Source organism: Geotrypetes seraphini, chromosome 6, assembly GCF_902459505.1.
Source record: "Geotrypetes seraphini chromosome 6, aGeoSer1.1, whole genome shotgun sequence".
NCBI lineage: Eukaryota > Metazoa > Chordata > Amphibia > Gymnophiona > Dermophiidae > Geotrypetes > Geotrypetes seraphini.
This window is the reverse complement of record NC_047089.1, coordinates 5,541,763-5,556,730: the sequence shown is the minus strand read 5'-3', so window position 1 is coordinate 5,556,730 and position 14,968 is coordinate 5,541,763. Positions and strand designations below refer to the sequence as shown.

The window sequence follows — 14,968 nt, the reverse complement described above, 5'->3', positions numbered from 1 at the left end:
CAGTATGCCCTTACCAACCACCGAAGGGAAAATATTCTCCTCTTAAAATTTGCAGGGTCCATGGTTCATTTACAGACACTATGATAATTGTATTACCTAGGGGTGATAAAGATTCTACTTTGGTACAGAATTATAGACCACTTTATGATAAATGCTGATGCTAAAATTTACAGATACTAGCCATGCACTTGTAAAACCTTTTACCTGATGCGATTTCAATTAACCAAAATGGATTTCTGGCTGGTAGATCGTCCAATAATACAAGATTATTTTTGGAAATAATTCAATCTGCTTCAAGTTCTGCGAATCCGTCTATTACACTTGCCTTAGATGTAGAAAAGGCATTTGATCGTGTAGAGTGGCCTTTTTTATTTCATTCCTTAAAATGGTTTGGAGTCTCTCAAGCTGCTAACAGTTTAATTATAGTTCTATATACTTGTCCTGCCATGAGAATCCAAATTAACAATAATTTGTCCTTTCCATTCTTCTCAACAAGCGTTTCGCCTTTGCTATTTAATGTGGCGCTAGAACCCTTCCTGTTAGCGATTCAACATCATTCTGACATCTATGGTATTCAATATGGAGATACAGTAGCCAAATACTCTGCATATGCTGATGATATTTTGATATACACAACTGTGGTTTCTATTCCTTCTGCCCTTCATATTAATTAAATGATACTCTGCCGCTACAAATTAGAAACATAGAAAGATGACGGCAGAAAAGGGCTACAGCCCATCAAGTCTGCCCACTCTACTGACCCACCCAATTTAGTCTGTGTGCTAATGACCCAATTCTTTAACTTGATCTTCGTAGTGATCCTACGTAGGTGTCCCATTTATTCTTAAAGTCAGGTACGCTGGTGGCCTCAACCACTTGCACCGGAAGCTTGTTCCAGCGATCTATCACTCTTTCCGTGAAGAAGTACTTCCTGGTGTCGCCATTAAATTTCCCTCCTCTGAGTTTGAGCGGATGTCCTCTTGTGGCCGAGGGTCCTTTGGGAAAGAAAATGTCATCTTCCACCTCGACACGTCCTGTGATGTACTTAAATGTCTCAATCATGTCCCCCCTCTCCCTACGTTCCTCAAGAGTGTAGAGCTGCAGTTTGTGCAGTCTCTCTTCGTACGAGAGACCCTTGAGCCCCGAGATCGTCCTAGTGGCCATCCGCTGAACCGACTCGACTCTGAGCACGTCTTTATGGTAATGTGGCCTCCAGAATTGCACACAGTATTCCAGATGAGGTCTCACCATGGCTCTGTATAGTGGCATTATGACTTCAGGTTTCCGGCTGACGAAACTTCTTTTGATACAACCCATCATCTGCCTTGCCTTGGATGAGGCCTTCTCCACTTGTTTGGCAGCCTTCATATCTGCACTGATGATTACTCCTAAATCTCGTTCTACTGAAGTCCTAGCCAATGTTTCTCCATTCAAGGTGTAAGTTCTGCATGGATTACCGCTACCAAGGTGCATGACCTTACATTTCTTAGCGTTGAAGCCCAGCTGCCAGGTCGAGGACCAGCATTCCAATGTAAGCAGGTCCTGCGCTATACTGTCTTGCAAGTTGCTTTCACTTACTATATTGCATAGTTTGGCGTCGTCGGCGAATAATGTTACTTTACCTTGAAGCCCTCGAGTCAAGTCCCCTATGAATATGTTAAAAAGGGTGGACCCAGGACCGAGCCCTGCGGCACTCCGCTGGTCACCTCCGAAGTCTCAGAGAGGGTGCCGTTGACCACCACCCTCTGACGTCTGCAACTCAGCCAATCGTTGACCCATGTAGTCAGTGTCTCGCCTAACCCCATCGATTTCATTTTGCTTATCAGCCTGCGATGTGGGACGCTATCAAAAGCCTTACTGAAGTCTAAGTACACGACGTCCAGAGACTCTCCCGAGTCTAGCTTTCCTGTTACCCAGTCAAAGAAGCTTATGAGATTGGATTGGCAGGACCTACCCTTGGTAAAACCATGTTGACTGGGATCCCTTAGGTTCCCCTCATCCAAGATCGTGTCTAATTCACGTTTAAGTAGTGTTTCCATGAGTTTACACACTATTGATGTGAGACTCACCGGCCTGTAATTCGCAGCCTCTGCCCTGCAACCCTTTTTGTGCAGAGGGACGACATTAGCTGTTTTCCAGTCCAGGGGGACTCTCCCCTTACTTAGGGAGAGATTGAAGAGCATGGATAATGGCTCCGCCAGGACATCAGCCAGCTCTCTGAGCACTCTTGGGTGCAAATTGTCCGGTCCCATGGCTTCGTTCACCTTGAGTCTTGACAGTTCGCTGTAAACATCAGCTGGTGTGAACTCAAATTTCTGAAACGGGTCTTCCGCGCTTGGTGTTGCTTCCAGCTGTGGCCCATGCCCTGGTTTCTCGCAGGTGAAGACTGAGCAGAAGTATTCATTCAGTAGTTTGGCTTTATCAGAATCTGCTTCCAGATAATTTCCGTCCGGTGTTCTAAGGCGTACTATCCCGTCTGTGTTCTTTTTCCTGTCACTAATATACTTAAAGAAGGATTTGTCACCTTTTTTGATGTTCTTTGCTAAAGTTTCTTCCACTCGAAGTTTGGCCTCCCTAACCGCTGTTTTGACCGCCGCAGACTTGGTCTTATATTCAATGTTAGCTTCCCCTTTCCCGGGATGTTTGTAGGAGAGAAATGCCTTTTTCTTCTCCTTGACGAGGTACGAGACCTCATCTGTGAACCATTGGGGTTTCTTATTTCTTTGTTGTTTATTTACTGATTTTATGTAGCGGACAGTTGCCTCGTGTAGGGTCAATTTCAGGGTTGACCACCAATCCTCCACACTATCAGTCACTGCTTTGTCCTGCAGCATTTGATGGACGAAATCTCCCATGCGTGCGAAGTCAGTGCCCCGGAAATTGAGTACCTTCGTTTTTGTTTGCGATCTAGGGAAGCCCTTCCTAAGGTTGAACCATACCATGTTGTGGTCACTGGTGGCTAGCGTTTCTCCTACTGAGACCTCCGATACGCTTTCCCCGTTTGTGAGTACCAGGTCCAGGATCGCCTGGGCCCTAGTGGGCTCTAGTACCAATTGATTGAGCCGTACTCCCTTCATGGACGTTAATAGCCTCCTGCTACTACAAGTTGTTGCTGAGAGTTAATTTGATTTAATTGAATCAAATTAAAACCAAACTTGTGCCTAATTGCCCTAGCATTGAAAACGAGATTTCCCAATATAGCTTCACATGGGCCAAAACTAAACTTGGGCGTACTATTTGGCCCCACTATTGAGGAAACAATGCAATTAAATGAAGAATATCTGCTGGTGACTGTCTGTGAACTGACTAAAAAATGGTCTTCTTTGCGACTCTCCTGGTGGGGGAGACTTGATACTATTAAAATAATTTCTCCAAAACTTAACTATATTCTTCAGATGCTTGTGATCTACTTTGACTTTATATTTTACTGCAAACTTGAAATGGAATGGTAAACCTCCACATCTTGCATTCAAAGCTCAGAAGCATTTTGGTGGAGTAAACTTCCCTTGTTTCTTTACTTATCATACGGTTCTGCCTGCCTGAGTATAATAGTTCTCCTAGATGGTTAAAAGCTACGTCACATAATTGACATAATTATCCTCTTCAGCTTATACCAGTCTCCACGTTTGATAAGAAAGTTCCTGCTGATCGGCTCATACGGGTTCTTCATGTGCAGTGAAACAAATGGAAACTGGTTTACCTGTTGTGTGGTCCAACACGTATCATACTCTGACTTGGCACAATGCTTACTTTAAAATTCTAGGTAGAACTATTAATTAGTTGACCTGGCAACAGGTATATGGTCCCTTTATAATGTAATGATTGGATGACATTTCTGGAGTTGCAAACTAAGTATCAGATACTGAATAGTTCATATTTTCGATGGATTCAACTTTTGCATTGTTTGAAAGCCAGTTATCTTCTGCTATCCTCAAGTTTGATTGTGTTTTCTTCAAAGATATCGACCACAAAAGGTGCTGCATCTCATTGGTATAAATTGTTGCAACAATCTACTTATCGTCGCCCAGTTGGAACTGAATCAGTGTGGCAATTTCATCTTTCTAAACAGCAATGGAAAGTTATCTGGTTTTCTCTGCATAAATACTATTTAAATTCTACTGCATGCTATTTAAATCGTTAAACGGAGACAGCCCAATCTACCTAAACAACCGCCTCTACCAAACTACATCACCCAGACATAGAAAAACACACACCCCTTTCACATACCCTCCAATCAAAGAAGTCAAACGGAAAAAACTGTATGACGGACTACTGGCAACTCAAGCAGCAAAACTAGATAACCAAGTCTCCAACCTACTGAATACAAGATCTTCAGAAAAGAAATAAAAACGATACTTTTCAAGAAATCACTGATTCACTCTTAACATATCAATTACTTTCCATCATCCTGCCTTCACCCCGCCCCACAGATACTACCAGTTCTTCTCAACTTCTCTTGAATTCACCAATGATCCAATATTGTAACCCACCTTTTATAACTCTTTTGTAATCCGCCTTGAACTGCAAGGTAATGGCGGAATAGAAATCTCTAATGTAATGTAAATCAATAAAGTCTGCTGCTTTAATGCAATCGCTCCTTCTTTGTGTATCATAAAGCTGTGTGGACACCCTACACGATGTCTTAAGTTCAGAAATGCTGAACTGAATCTTTGCTGGTTTTGTAATAAATCTGTAGGCACCGTTACACAATATGCTTTTCCATTGTGATCTATTACACATTTATTGGCATAAAGTTTGGTTAACCACTTGTCCTTTATTGCAGACCTTCGATAGCATCCTGTTAGGTGGCTTTGCTCTTAAGTATATGTTGACAGCAGACCAAAACTCCTACCTAATCTTTTAAATTTGGCTATTAAAATTGTTTTAAGTCATTAGAAGGAGGCCTCTGCCGTTGAGTACATTACTTGGTGGAACACTTTGTCTGAAAGAACTAATGCTGTGTGTTCTTTTACTAAATTATGGGAGCCTCTTTTGACTGGTGAATATGTATCATTTAATGTGGTATCATAAGCTGTACAATTTGATATTTGTATTGTTTATTCTATATAATAAAAAAAAACTTATTGAATTAAAAAAAAAAAATTTGTAGGGGAACAAGATCCATTATTTGAAATTTTGATGCTTCATTTAGGTTTGAAAGGATTGCTCCAGTCCCATAGTTTGGAACATGCTTGTGTTTGAAGTGTTTAATATGTTTGCCTTATTTTAAAATTAAAAAAGGTCTGGTGACCATTATATGGTCTGCCTTTTTCTGACTTAACATTACCATTCCAAAATCCAAAATAGGCCTCGTCCCAAGGATTCCAGATAAAGTATCTGGTACCTGTTTCAAGGTCAGAAGTAGTTTGAAAAACCAATAACTTGATCATGTTGAAAGAGACTTCACCTAATACATGACCTCTTTCACGTTGGGCTGATGTCTTTAACCATCTTAGTGCACAGTGAACAAAATATTTTACAAGCAAATTAAAAACATACAGCTATGGGGGCCTCCCCGACACTAGAAATATCCAATCCACGTGTCACACGTTAAAGAATTGAGCGATAACTGCTTCAATACAAATATTGTACTTTGAAGGTGCAACATAGATTTTTTTATGTGGACATTATTTGCTGTAATTTCACTTTGTGATTGGTAGTGTAACAAGTATTAAATAGATATTCTTAAATGCTTTCATATTGGCCAAACATGATATGAATTTGAAATGTATGATTGCAAAATACAGATTTAACACCAACATATACCATAAACCAAATATAGCATTTTGAAAGGTGATACAACCCTGCCTTCAAAGAGCATTTTCCTTTTAACCATTTTAGGTAGTTATGCTTAAAAAGTGAGGGATTTTTGAGTCAATAAATTACTATAAAGAAGAGCTTTATTGAAAGAGCAGAACAAGTCGAAAGAGAAGACCTTTCAACAACCAAAGTCAAATGACGATCATTTGTTTTCAAATCTTTTTAAGAATATGATTACAAGTTGGAAGAAACATTGGTATATTGTACAGGATTTGGATCCTGACTTCTGGGGTCTACCAGAAGAGCTCAAAGATCAACCACCACATTATCTACATTCTTGTTTATGTCACATTTTATGACATCTTAGTACAAAATACGGTATTTTTTAGGAAACAGCACCCAAATTCTTAGCAAAAAACCAGAACATTGTAAAGCACATTCAATAGTATTAACACTCTAATTGAGGCTCTCTCAAACAAGTCACAATAAGACTGAGAAAACCATGTAGACACAGCTGCCGTTGCCAGACGAGTCCCGTCACAACTGTGGACGATGATATACTGTGAAGATCTCCTAACGTGGAGGCACATAATTCTAGTGTCTGGGGCCCAACTTTCAAGCTATCCATGATGAATATTAGGAGACAGACTGTGACTGCATGCAGACTTGAGAAACAGGTTAAATTGTATGTCTTGCTTAATCTGAAAAACAAGATTGATTTTGACCTTTGGGACTCCTGCCCTGAAAACTAGTCTTAAGGAGATTGCAGTACAACAGTATATCCAGGTGAACCAAAGTGGTTCACACAGAAAGTAGTACCTCATTCATGGCCCAATCATTGAATGCAGACAGGTTTTTTTTTAAAAAAACGTGTTTATACTATGGATCACTAATCGGGCTAATGATTTCAATTGAACAGATTTTTAAAAAAATTTACTTCTCTAATTCTTTGGTCAATTGCTTGATAAATGACGTTTTGCTGTTCTTGTGTTATATTGAAACATTCCAGGAATTTCAGCGAGTTAAATGCTCTCTTCTATCGAGGAACCCTGCTAAAACTGAGCAACACCTGTTCTAATTCAGAAAATTCCAGGAGCAGTGCTGGTTACTGCCAAATATTTTTAGAAACTTTTTGCCTACTTCAATTTAGTCTACTTGAAAAGACAAAGAAAATACTCAGGTCTTGGTCACTAATAAAGTAAAACTGAGAAACTTCTTAAACACATGTGCTTAATCTCTAATTCCTCGAGTATGTGCCGATATGATTTCTGCCTACTTGTCAGTTTAGTAAGAAATTAACTCGCCTGAAATCTCATTTATAAAAATAGATCACAGTATACAAGGCTTCAAGCATAACTTAAAATCTGCAGACACCTGTACAGAAAAAAAAATAATGCAATAATTTTTTAAAAACTGCAATATGAAAATTTATTTCGCCATTTTAAACAGCTGTGCTCCTATTGTGGTTTAATAAGGTCAGTAATCACACTTGGTTTCATGGGTCTCGCTTGACAAAATAAGGGGACGGTTAACGATAAAAGGAAATAAGGAAGCAACTGTGTTGTCTTATTATTCTGCACATTCTAAATTGCGTATTGGCTGAATTCAGATAAATCCCTCTGTAAATCTATATTTCAAAGTGTTAGAACATGCAGCAATGCTGTGAAAATAGGGTCAATTTGAGCTTTATTTCCATTTCCCATTGATATTCCTTTTATAGCTTTTAGCTTTTAACGGAAAAAACAATAAAATCTTCCAAGTGAATAGCCACAGATATTTTATTTCAACTAAGCAGATCTTTGCCAAAAACTGATTTAGCAGAAACAACTTTCTCTTCATTTTCACTTCCTCATCTTTCTCCTGATCGCCTCCAGTGCCTCTTCCCGTTCCTTGACAAGTTCTTTCAAACGTCGTATTTTTTCATCCCGAAAGGACTCACTTGGATCCAGCGGTGGTGCAGGTAAAAAGTTCTGGACAGGAAATGGTGCAACAGTTTCACTTTGAACTGAAGGAGGCTGAGGGAAAGCCTCCTCAACCGAAATGGCTTCATCGCTGCCACTGTGCGTTACTGACAGGGTGGTCAGGCTTTCTGTCTGAGGTACGGGGGAAATGTCTGAGCAGTCCATGCTCTCCTGCAGCACATGGGAGACTTTTAAGCTTTGCAAGTTACTGCAGCCATTTTTCAACTCGGAGAGGATGATGGTACTAGTAGAATCTTTTTCACCTTTAGTCTTCTTTACACTTTCCACATTAGAAAAACTTTGGAATTTTCTCTTCAGGGGGATCACTTGCTCTGAGGATGAAGCCACCTGTACAGGGAAAAAAGAAAGTTTAAATAATAATAAAATCTCCTTTCTAAGAATTAGCTGCATTGATCAAGCAAAGATGGTCTATACCGAAAGATTATAGAAAAAACCATCATGTTTGAAACTGGAAAACTAAGTTTGGTTTTATCTTAACCGAAATGAGAACTGGCTGCAATTAAAACAGCTTTGAGGACTACACATCATCTGAATAAACCAATCTATAGCTAAATTGCAACTTGTCACAGAGGCATCCGCCCTACAGCACAGTTACTTACCGTAACAGGTGTTATCCAGGGACAGCAGGCAGATATTCTTGACTGATGGGTGACGGCATCGACGGAGCCCCGGTACGGACAATTTTAGAGTGATTGCACTCTAAGAACTTGGAAAGTTCTGGCATGCCGCACCGCGCACGCGCGAGTGCCTTCCCGCCCGACAGAGGCGCGCGGTCCCCAGTTAAGATAAGCCAGCTAAGAAGCCAACCCGGGGAGGTGGGAGGGACGCAAGAATATCTGCCTGCTGTCCCTGGATAACACCTGTTACGGTAAGTAACTGTGCTTTATCCCAGGACAAGCAGGCAGCTATTCTTGACTGATGGGTGACCTCCAAGCTAACAAAAGGAGGGATGGAGGGAAGGTTGGCCATTATGAAAACAAATTTTGCAAAACAGATTGGCCGAAGTGTCCATCCCGTCTGGAGAAAGCATCCAGACAATAATGAGATGTAAAAGTATGAACTGAGGACCAAGTAGCAGCCTTGCAGATTTCCTCAATAGGAGTGGAACGGAGGAAAGCTACAGATGCTGCCATAGCTCGGACTTTATGGGCCGTGACAGAACCTTCCAGTGTCAGTCCGGTCTGAGCATAACAAAATGAAATGCACGCTGCCAGCCAATTAGACAACGTACGTTTAGAGACAGGACGTCCCAATTTATTCGGATCAAAGGACAGAAAGAGTTGGGGAACTGATCTGTGGGGTTTCGTACGCTCTAGATAGTAAGCTAGAGCCCTCTTACAATCCAAAGTATGCAGAGCTTGTTCCCCAGAATGAGAATGAGGTTTTGGAAAGAAAACAGGCAAAACAATGGATTGGTTGAGATGGAATTCAGAGACAACCTTAGGGAGAAACTTTGGATGCGTACGCAGAACCACCTTGTCATGGTGAAAGACCGTAAAAAGTGGATCTGCAACCAGGGCATGAAGCTCACTGACTCTCCTGGCAGAAGTAAGAGCAATAAGAAAAAGTACCTTCCAAGTGAGAAACTTGAAAGAAGCGGTAGCCAAAGGTTCAAATGGAGGCTTCATCAAGGCGGAAAGAACCACATTGAGATCCCAGATAACAGGAGGGGCCTTAAGAGGTGGTTTCACATTAAAAAGACCCCGCATGAACCTGGACACCAGGGGATGAGCTGATAGAAGTTTTCCATGGATCGGCTCATGAAAAGCAGCAATGGCACTGAGGTGGACTCTGATGGAAGAAGACTTAAGGCCAGAGTCAGACAAAGAAAGCAAATAATCCAACAACGTCTCCACTGCCAGGGAAGTTGGATCAAGATGATGAAGAAGACACCAGGAAGAAAATCTCGTCCACTTCTGATGGTAACATTGCAGAGTGGCTGGCTTCCTGGAGGCATCTAGAATGGAACGAACGGGCTGAGACAAAAGCGTATCATGAGAAGTCAGCCCGAGAGATACCAAGCTGTCAGGTGCAGAGACTGGAGGTTGGGATGTAGAAGGGTCTCCTGATGCTGTGTAAGCAGAGAAGGATACAGTGGAAGAAGAAAAGGTTCCCTGGAACTGAGTTGAAGTAGAAGGGAGAACCAATGTTGTCTGGGCCACCTCGGAGCAATCAGAATCATGGTGGCTCGTTCCCTCTTGAGCTTGAATAAGGTTCTCAACATGAGAGGCAGAGGAGGGAAAGCGTACAGGAACAGATTTGACCAATCGAGGAGAAATGCATCCGCCTCCAGACGGTGAGGAGAGTAGAGTCTGGAGCAGAATAGGGGCAGCTGGTGATTGTGAGGAGCTGCAAAGAGGTCTATCTGAGGAGTGCCCCATTGAGCGAAGATAGACTGTAGAGTTACAGGATCGAGTGTCCACTCGTGAGGTTGGAGAATTCTGCTGAGCTTGTCCGCTAAGGAATTCTGTTCTCCCTGAATGTAGATAGCTTTCAGGAAGAGATGGTGATCTATGGCCCAAGTCCAGATCTTCTGTGCTTCCTGGCACAAGAGGCGAGAGCCTGTCCCCCCTTGCTTGTTGATGTAGTACATTGCCACTTGATTGTCTGTGCACAGCAGAAGGACCTGAGGAAAGAGAAGATGTTGGAAGGCCTTGAGGGCATAAAACATCGCTCTGAGTTCCAGGAAATTGATGTGATGCTTCTTTTCCTGGGCTGTCCAAAGACCTTGAGTCTGGAACTCGTTCAAATGAGCTCCCCATGCATAAGGGGAGGCGTTGGTGGTGATGACTAGTTGATGAGGAGGCTGATGGAACAGAAGACCTCTGGATAGATTTGAGGATACCAACCACCATTGTAGAGATTGACGAAGAGATGATGTCACAGAGATGTGTCGTGAGCAAGGATCCGTCGCTTGGGACCACTGAGTAGCAAGGGTCCATTGAGGAGTTCGCAGGTGAAGACGTACGAGGGGTGCGACATGAACTGTGGATGCCATGTGACCCAAGAGTATCATCATTTGTTGGGCAGAGATGGAATGTTGTGGAAGTACCTGCTGACATAGAGACTGAAGAGTCTGAAGACGGTTGGATGGTAGAAATGCCCTCATGAGGAGTGTGTCCAATATCGCTCCAATGAATTGGAGTCTTTGAGTGGGAATGAGATGAGACTTGGGTAGATTGATCTCGAATCCTAATATTTGAAGAAACTGGATGGTTTGGTTGGTGGCCAGGAGAACTGCTGGAGCGGATGTGGCCTTGATTAACCAGTCGTCCAGGTAAGGAAACACCTGAAGGTGGTGAGAGCGCAGAAAAGCAGCTACCACGATGAGACATTTGGTGAACACCCTTGGAGAGGAAGCAAGACCGAAGGGTAGCACCTTGTACTGGTAATGACACTGATTGATCATGAAACGGAGATACTGTCTTGAGGTTACATTGATTGGAATGTGAGTGTATGCTTCTTTGAGATCGAGAGAGCATAGCCAGTCGTCTTGGTTGAGAAGAGGATAAAGAATGGCTAAGGAAAGCATCTTGAATTTTTCCTTTACCAGATGTTTGTTGAGATCGCGAAGATCTAGAATTGGTCTGAGATCTCCTGTTTTTTTGGGGACTAGAAAATAACGGGAGTAGAACCCCTGACCCTTTTGATCTAGAGGCACTTCTTCTATAGCGTTTAGAAGAAGGAGGGATTGAACTTCCTGAATGAGGAGGGCAGATTGAGGACTGTTCAAAGCAGACTCTTTTGGCAGGTTTTGGGATGGAAGAGTCTGAAAGTTGAGAGAGTAGCCGTGGCGGATGATGTTGAGGACCCATTGGTCCGAAGTGATAACTTCCCACCGGCTGAGGAACAGAGAAAGACGACCTCCTATAGGTTGAGGCAGGAGAGCAGATATAGGAGTACTGGCTATACTTTGGAGAAGTAAGTCAAAAGGGTTGTGTCTTCTGCTGTGGAGTTGGCTTAACAGGCTGCTGTTGCTGTTGTTGCCTGGGAGGCTGACGCTGTTGCTGCCGTTGACGCCTGGGTTGCTGAGCAGTTGTTGGCAATGGCCGAGCTGTGAAACGGCGTTGATAGGCTGACTGTTGTCTAAAAGGCCTTGTTGGGGGAGGCTTTTTCTTATTTTTAAGAAGGGTATCCCAACGTGTTTCATGAGCCGACAGCTTTTGAGTAGTCGAATCCATGGATTCTCCGAAAAGCTCATCCCCTAGGCATGGGGTGTTGGCTAACCGATCTTGATGATTAACATCAAGTTCAGATACCCGAAGCCAGGCCAGGCGACGCATTGCCACAGACATTGCTGTCGCTCTGGATGTAAGTTCGAAGGTGTCATAAATGGATCTAACCATGAACTTACGCAACTGAAACAGAGAAGACAAGCAATGGTGGAAAGATTGTTGTTTCCGTTGAGGAAGGTATTTTTCAAAAGAAGCCATGGTGGTAAGGAGATGTTTCAAATAAAAGGAAAAATGAAAGCCATAATTTCCAGCTCTATTTGCCAACATTGCATTTTGGTAGAGCCTCTTACCAAATTTATCCATGGCTTTGCCCTCTCTGCCAGGAGGAACAGAAGCATATACACTGGCTCCTGCAGATTTTTTAAGGGTGGATTCGACAAGTAAAGATTCATGAGGAAGTTGTGGTTTGTCGAACCCAGGAATGGGAATTACTTTGTACAGAGAGTCTAACTTACGTGGGGCCCCTGGAACCGTTAAGGGAGTCTCTAAATTCTTGTAAAAAGTCTCCCTCAAGATGTCGTGAAGAGGGAGCTTCAAATATTCCTTTGGAGGTTGGTCAAAGTCCAGGGCGTCCAGAAAAGCTTTAGACTTTTTGGATTCAGCCTCCAAAGGAATAGACAGAGAATCACACATATCTTTCAGGAAACTGGAGAAAGATGAAGTGTCATGCTTAGAGGATGGGTCATGTACAGCAGACTCCTCCTTATCTGAGGAACATTCTCCTTCAGAGAGAAAAGGCTCTTCTGAATCTCCCCACAGATCAGGATCCCTGACATGGGGAGAACGATCTCGAGACTCCGGGGTAGTTGGGTCTGCATGCCGGGTCTTGCGCACCGACTTACCCGATCTCATCGACATCGACCCAGGCGATGTAATCGGTTGCACCGGAGCCGAAGTCTGTACCGATTGATGCTGAGCTCTCGGCTCCGGCGCAAGGACTGGCATCGATGTCGATGAGGTGGAGTGAATCGGTACCGAGGGAGTGGATACCGACAATATAGGTTGCTCCACTATCGGTACCGGCTCAGTGCGGACCGGCACCGGAAGGTTCGGTGCTAGGATCGATGGAAGGAGCTGTTGCAATTGCTGCTTGAGCTGTTCCTGGAGAATGGCCGTAATACGGTCATCAAGGGATGGCACCGGTACCGCTTTTTTCTTCTGCGGTACCTGCGGTGCCGCTCGACGCCCCGGAGATGAGGAGCCTGATGTCGAGGGACTCACCTCAATAGGGGCGGAGCGCTTCCGCTGGCGCCTCACAGTCGGCAGGATTGGACTCACTGCACTCGAGACCGGAGGACGTTCCAGCGGGGAAGGCTTCTTAGCCGGCTTACCTGAATGTTGGGACGCCGGTGCGGAATCTCGCGGCGTCGAAGAAGAGGGTGCCGACTGAACCGGTGCCGAAGTCGGAGTCGATGGAACGGGATCGGACATCTCGGCACCGAAAAGTAATCGCTGTTGTATTTGGCGATTTTTTAATGTTCTCTTTTTCAGTGTGGCACAGCGGGTGCAGGTGGAGGCCTGATGCTCAGGACCCAAACACTGTACGCACCAGTTGTGTGGGTCCGTGAGAGATATGGGCCGAGCACACCGCTGGCACTTTTTAAAACCTGGCTGAGGGGGCATGAACGTGAACACCGCTTCAGCCAAATCGAAGGCCGAGGCTTCGATGGTGGCAGAAGGCCCCGCAGGGGAAAAGCCAAATTGAATGAAAAAACAAAAGTTTTTTTTTTTTTTTTTTTGAAAATAATGAAAGAAAAAGAAAGAGGCAAAAGCCAAAAAGGTTTACGCGAGCGGGAAGGCAAGTTCAAAAAATTTTCAACAGCCGTTGAAAAAAACGCGTCTTCTTAGCTCCGCGGAAACTAAGAAACTGGGGACCGCGCGCCTCTGTCGGGCGGGAAGGCACTCGCGCGTGCGCGGTGCGGCATGCCAGAACTTTCCAAGTTCTTAGAGTGCAATCACTCTAAAATTGTCCGTACCGGGGCTCCGTCGATGCCGTCACCCATCAGTCAAGAATAGCTGCCTGCTTGTCCTGGGATAACAAGAGGTTCCCCTACACAATTCATCTGCAGCACTAGAATGTTACAATGCTTAAGGAACCAAAACGGAAGGGAAGCTAAGGTCCAAGACAGTAACTCAAAATTCAAACATGAAATTGCTGACCTACTGTTAATGATCTGTAACCTGTCGCTAAAATCGTATGTATTACCTGAAGATTGGAGGGTGGCCAATGTTACGCTCTAGCAAAGATCCGAGAAATTACAGATGGGTAAGCCTCACTTCGGTGCCGGGCAAAATGGTAGAAACGACTATAAAAAAATAAAATTGTGGAACACGTAGACAAACATGATTTAATGAGATGGAGTCAGCATGGGTTCAGCTGAGAGAGATCTTGCCTCACAAATTTGCTAGACTTCTTTCAAGGTGTGAATAAACTTGTGGATAAAGGTGAGCCGGTTGATATAGTGTATCTAGATTTTCAGAAAGCTTTTGATAAAGCTCCTCATGAGAGGCTCCTGAGAAAATTGAAGTGTCATGGGAAAGGTGGCAAAGTTCAGTTGTGGATTAGGAATTGGTTATCGGATAGAAAACAGAGGGTAGGGTTAAATGGTCATTTTTCTCAGTGGAGGAGAGTAAACAGTGGAGTGCCTCAGGGGTCTGTACTTGGACCAGTACTATTTAACTTATTTATAAACGATCTGGAAATTTGAACGACGAGAGAGGTGATCAAATTTGCAGATGACACTAAACTGTTCAAAGTTATTAAACGCATGCAGATTATGAAAAATTGCAGGTGGACCTTAGGAAATTGGAAGACTGAGCATCCAAGTGAGAGATGAAATTTAATGTGGATAAATGCAAAGTGATGCACATTGGGAAGACTAACCTGAATCACAGTTACCGGATGCTAGGATCCACCTTGGGGGTTAGAGCCCAAGAAAAGGATCTGGGTATCATCGTAGACAATATGATGAAGTCTTCCGCCCAATGTGT

General features: G+C 43.5%; 1 protein-coding gene across 1 annotated transcript in view; it reads right to left on the bottom strand.

Annotated features, from left to right (window-relative positions):
• Positions 1-5,882: 5,882 nt before the first annotated feature.
• The window catches only part of LRIF1 (ligand dependent nuclear receptor interacting factor 1), a 49,150-nt gene continuing 40,064 nt past the window's right edge, over positions 5,883-14,968 (bottom strand). Inside the window, exon 4 of the mRNA XM_033948823.1 lies at positions 5,883-8,069. Within this exon, the coding sequence (XP_033804714.1) occupies positions 7,602-8,069 (468 nt within the window). The 3' untranslated portion in view covers positions 5,883-7,601. The remainder of the gene's footprint in view (positions 8,070-14,968) is intronic.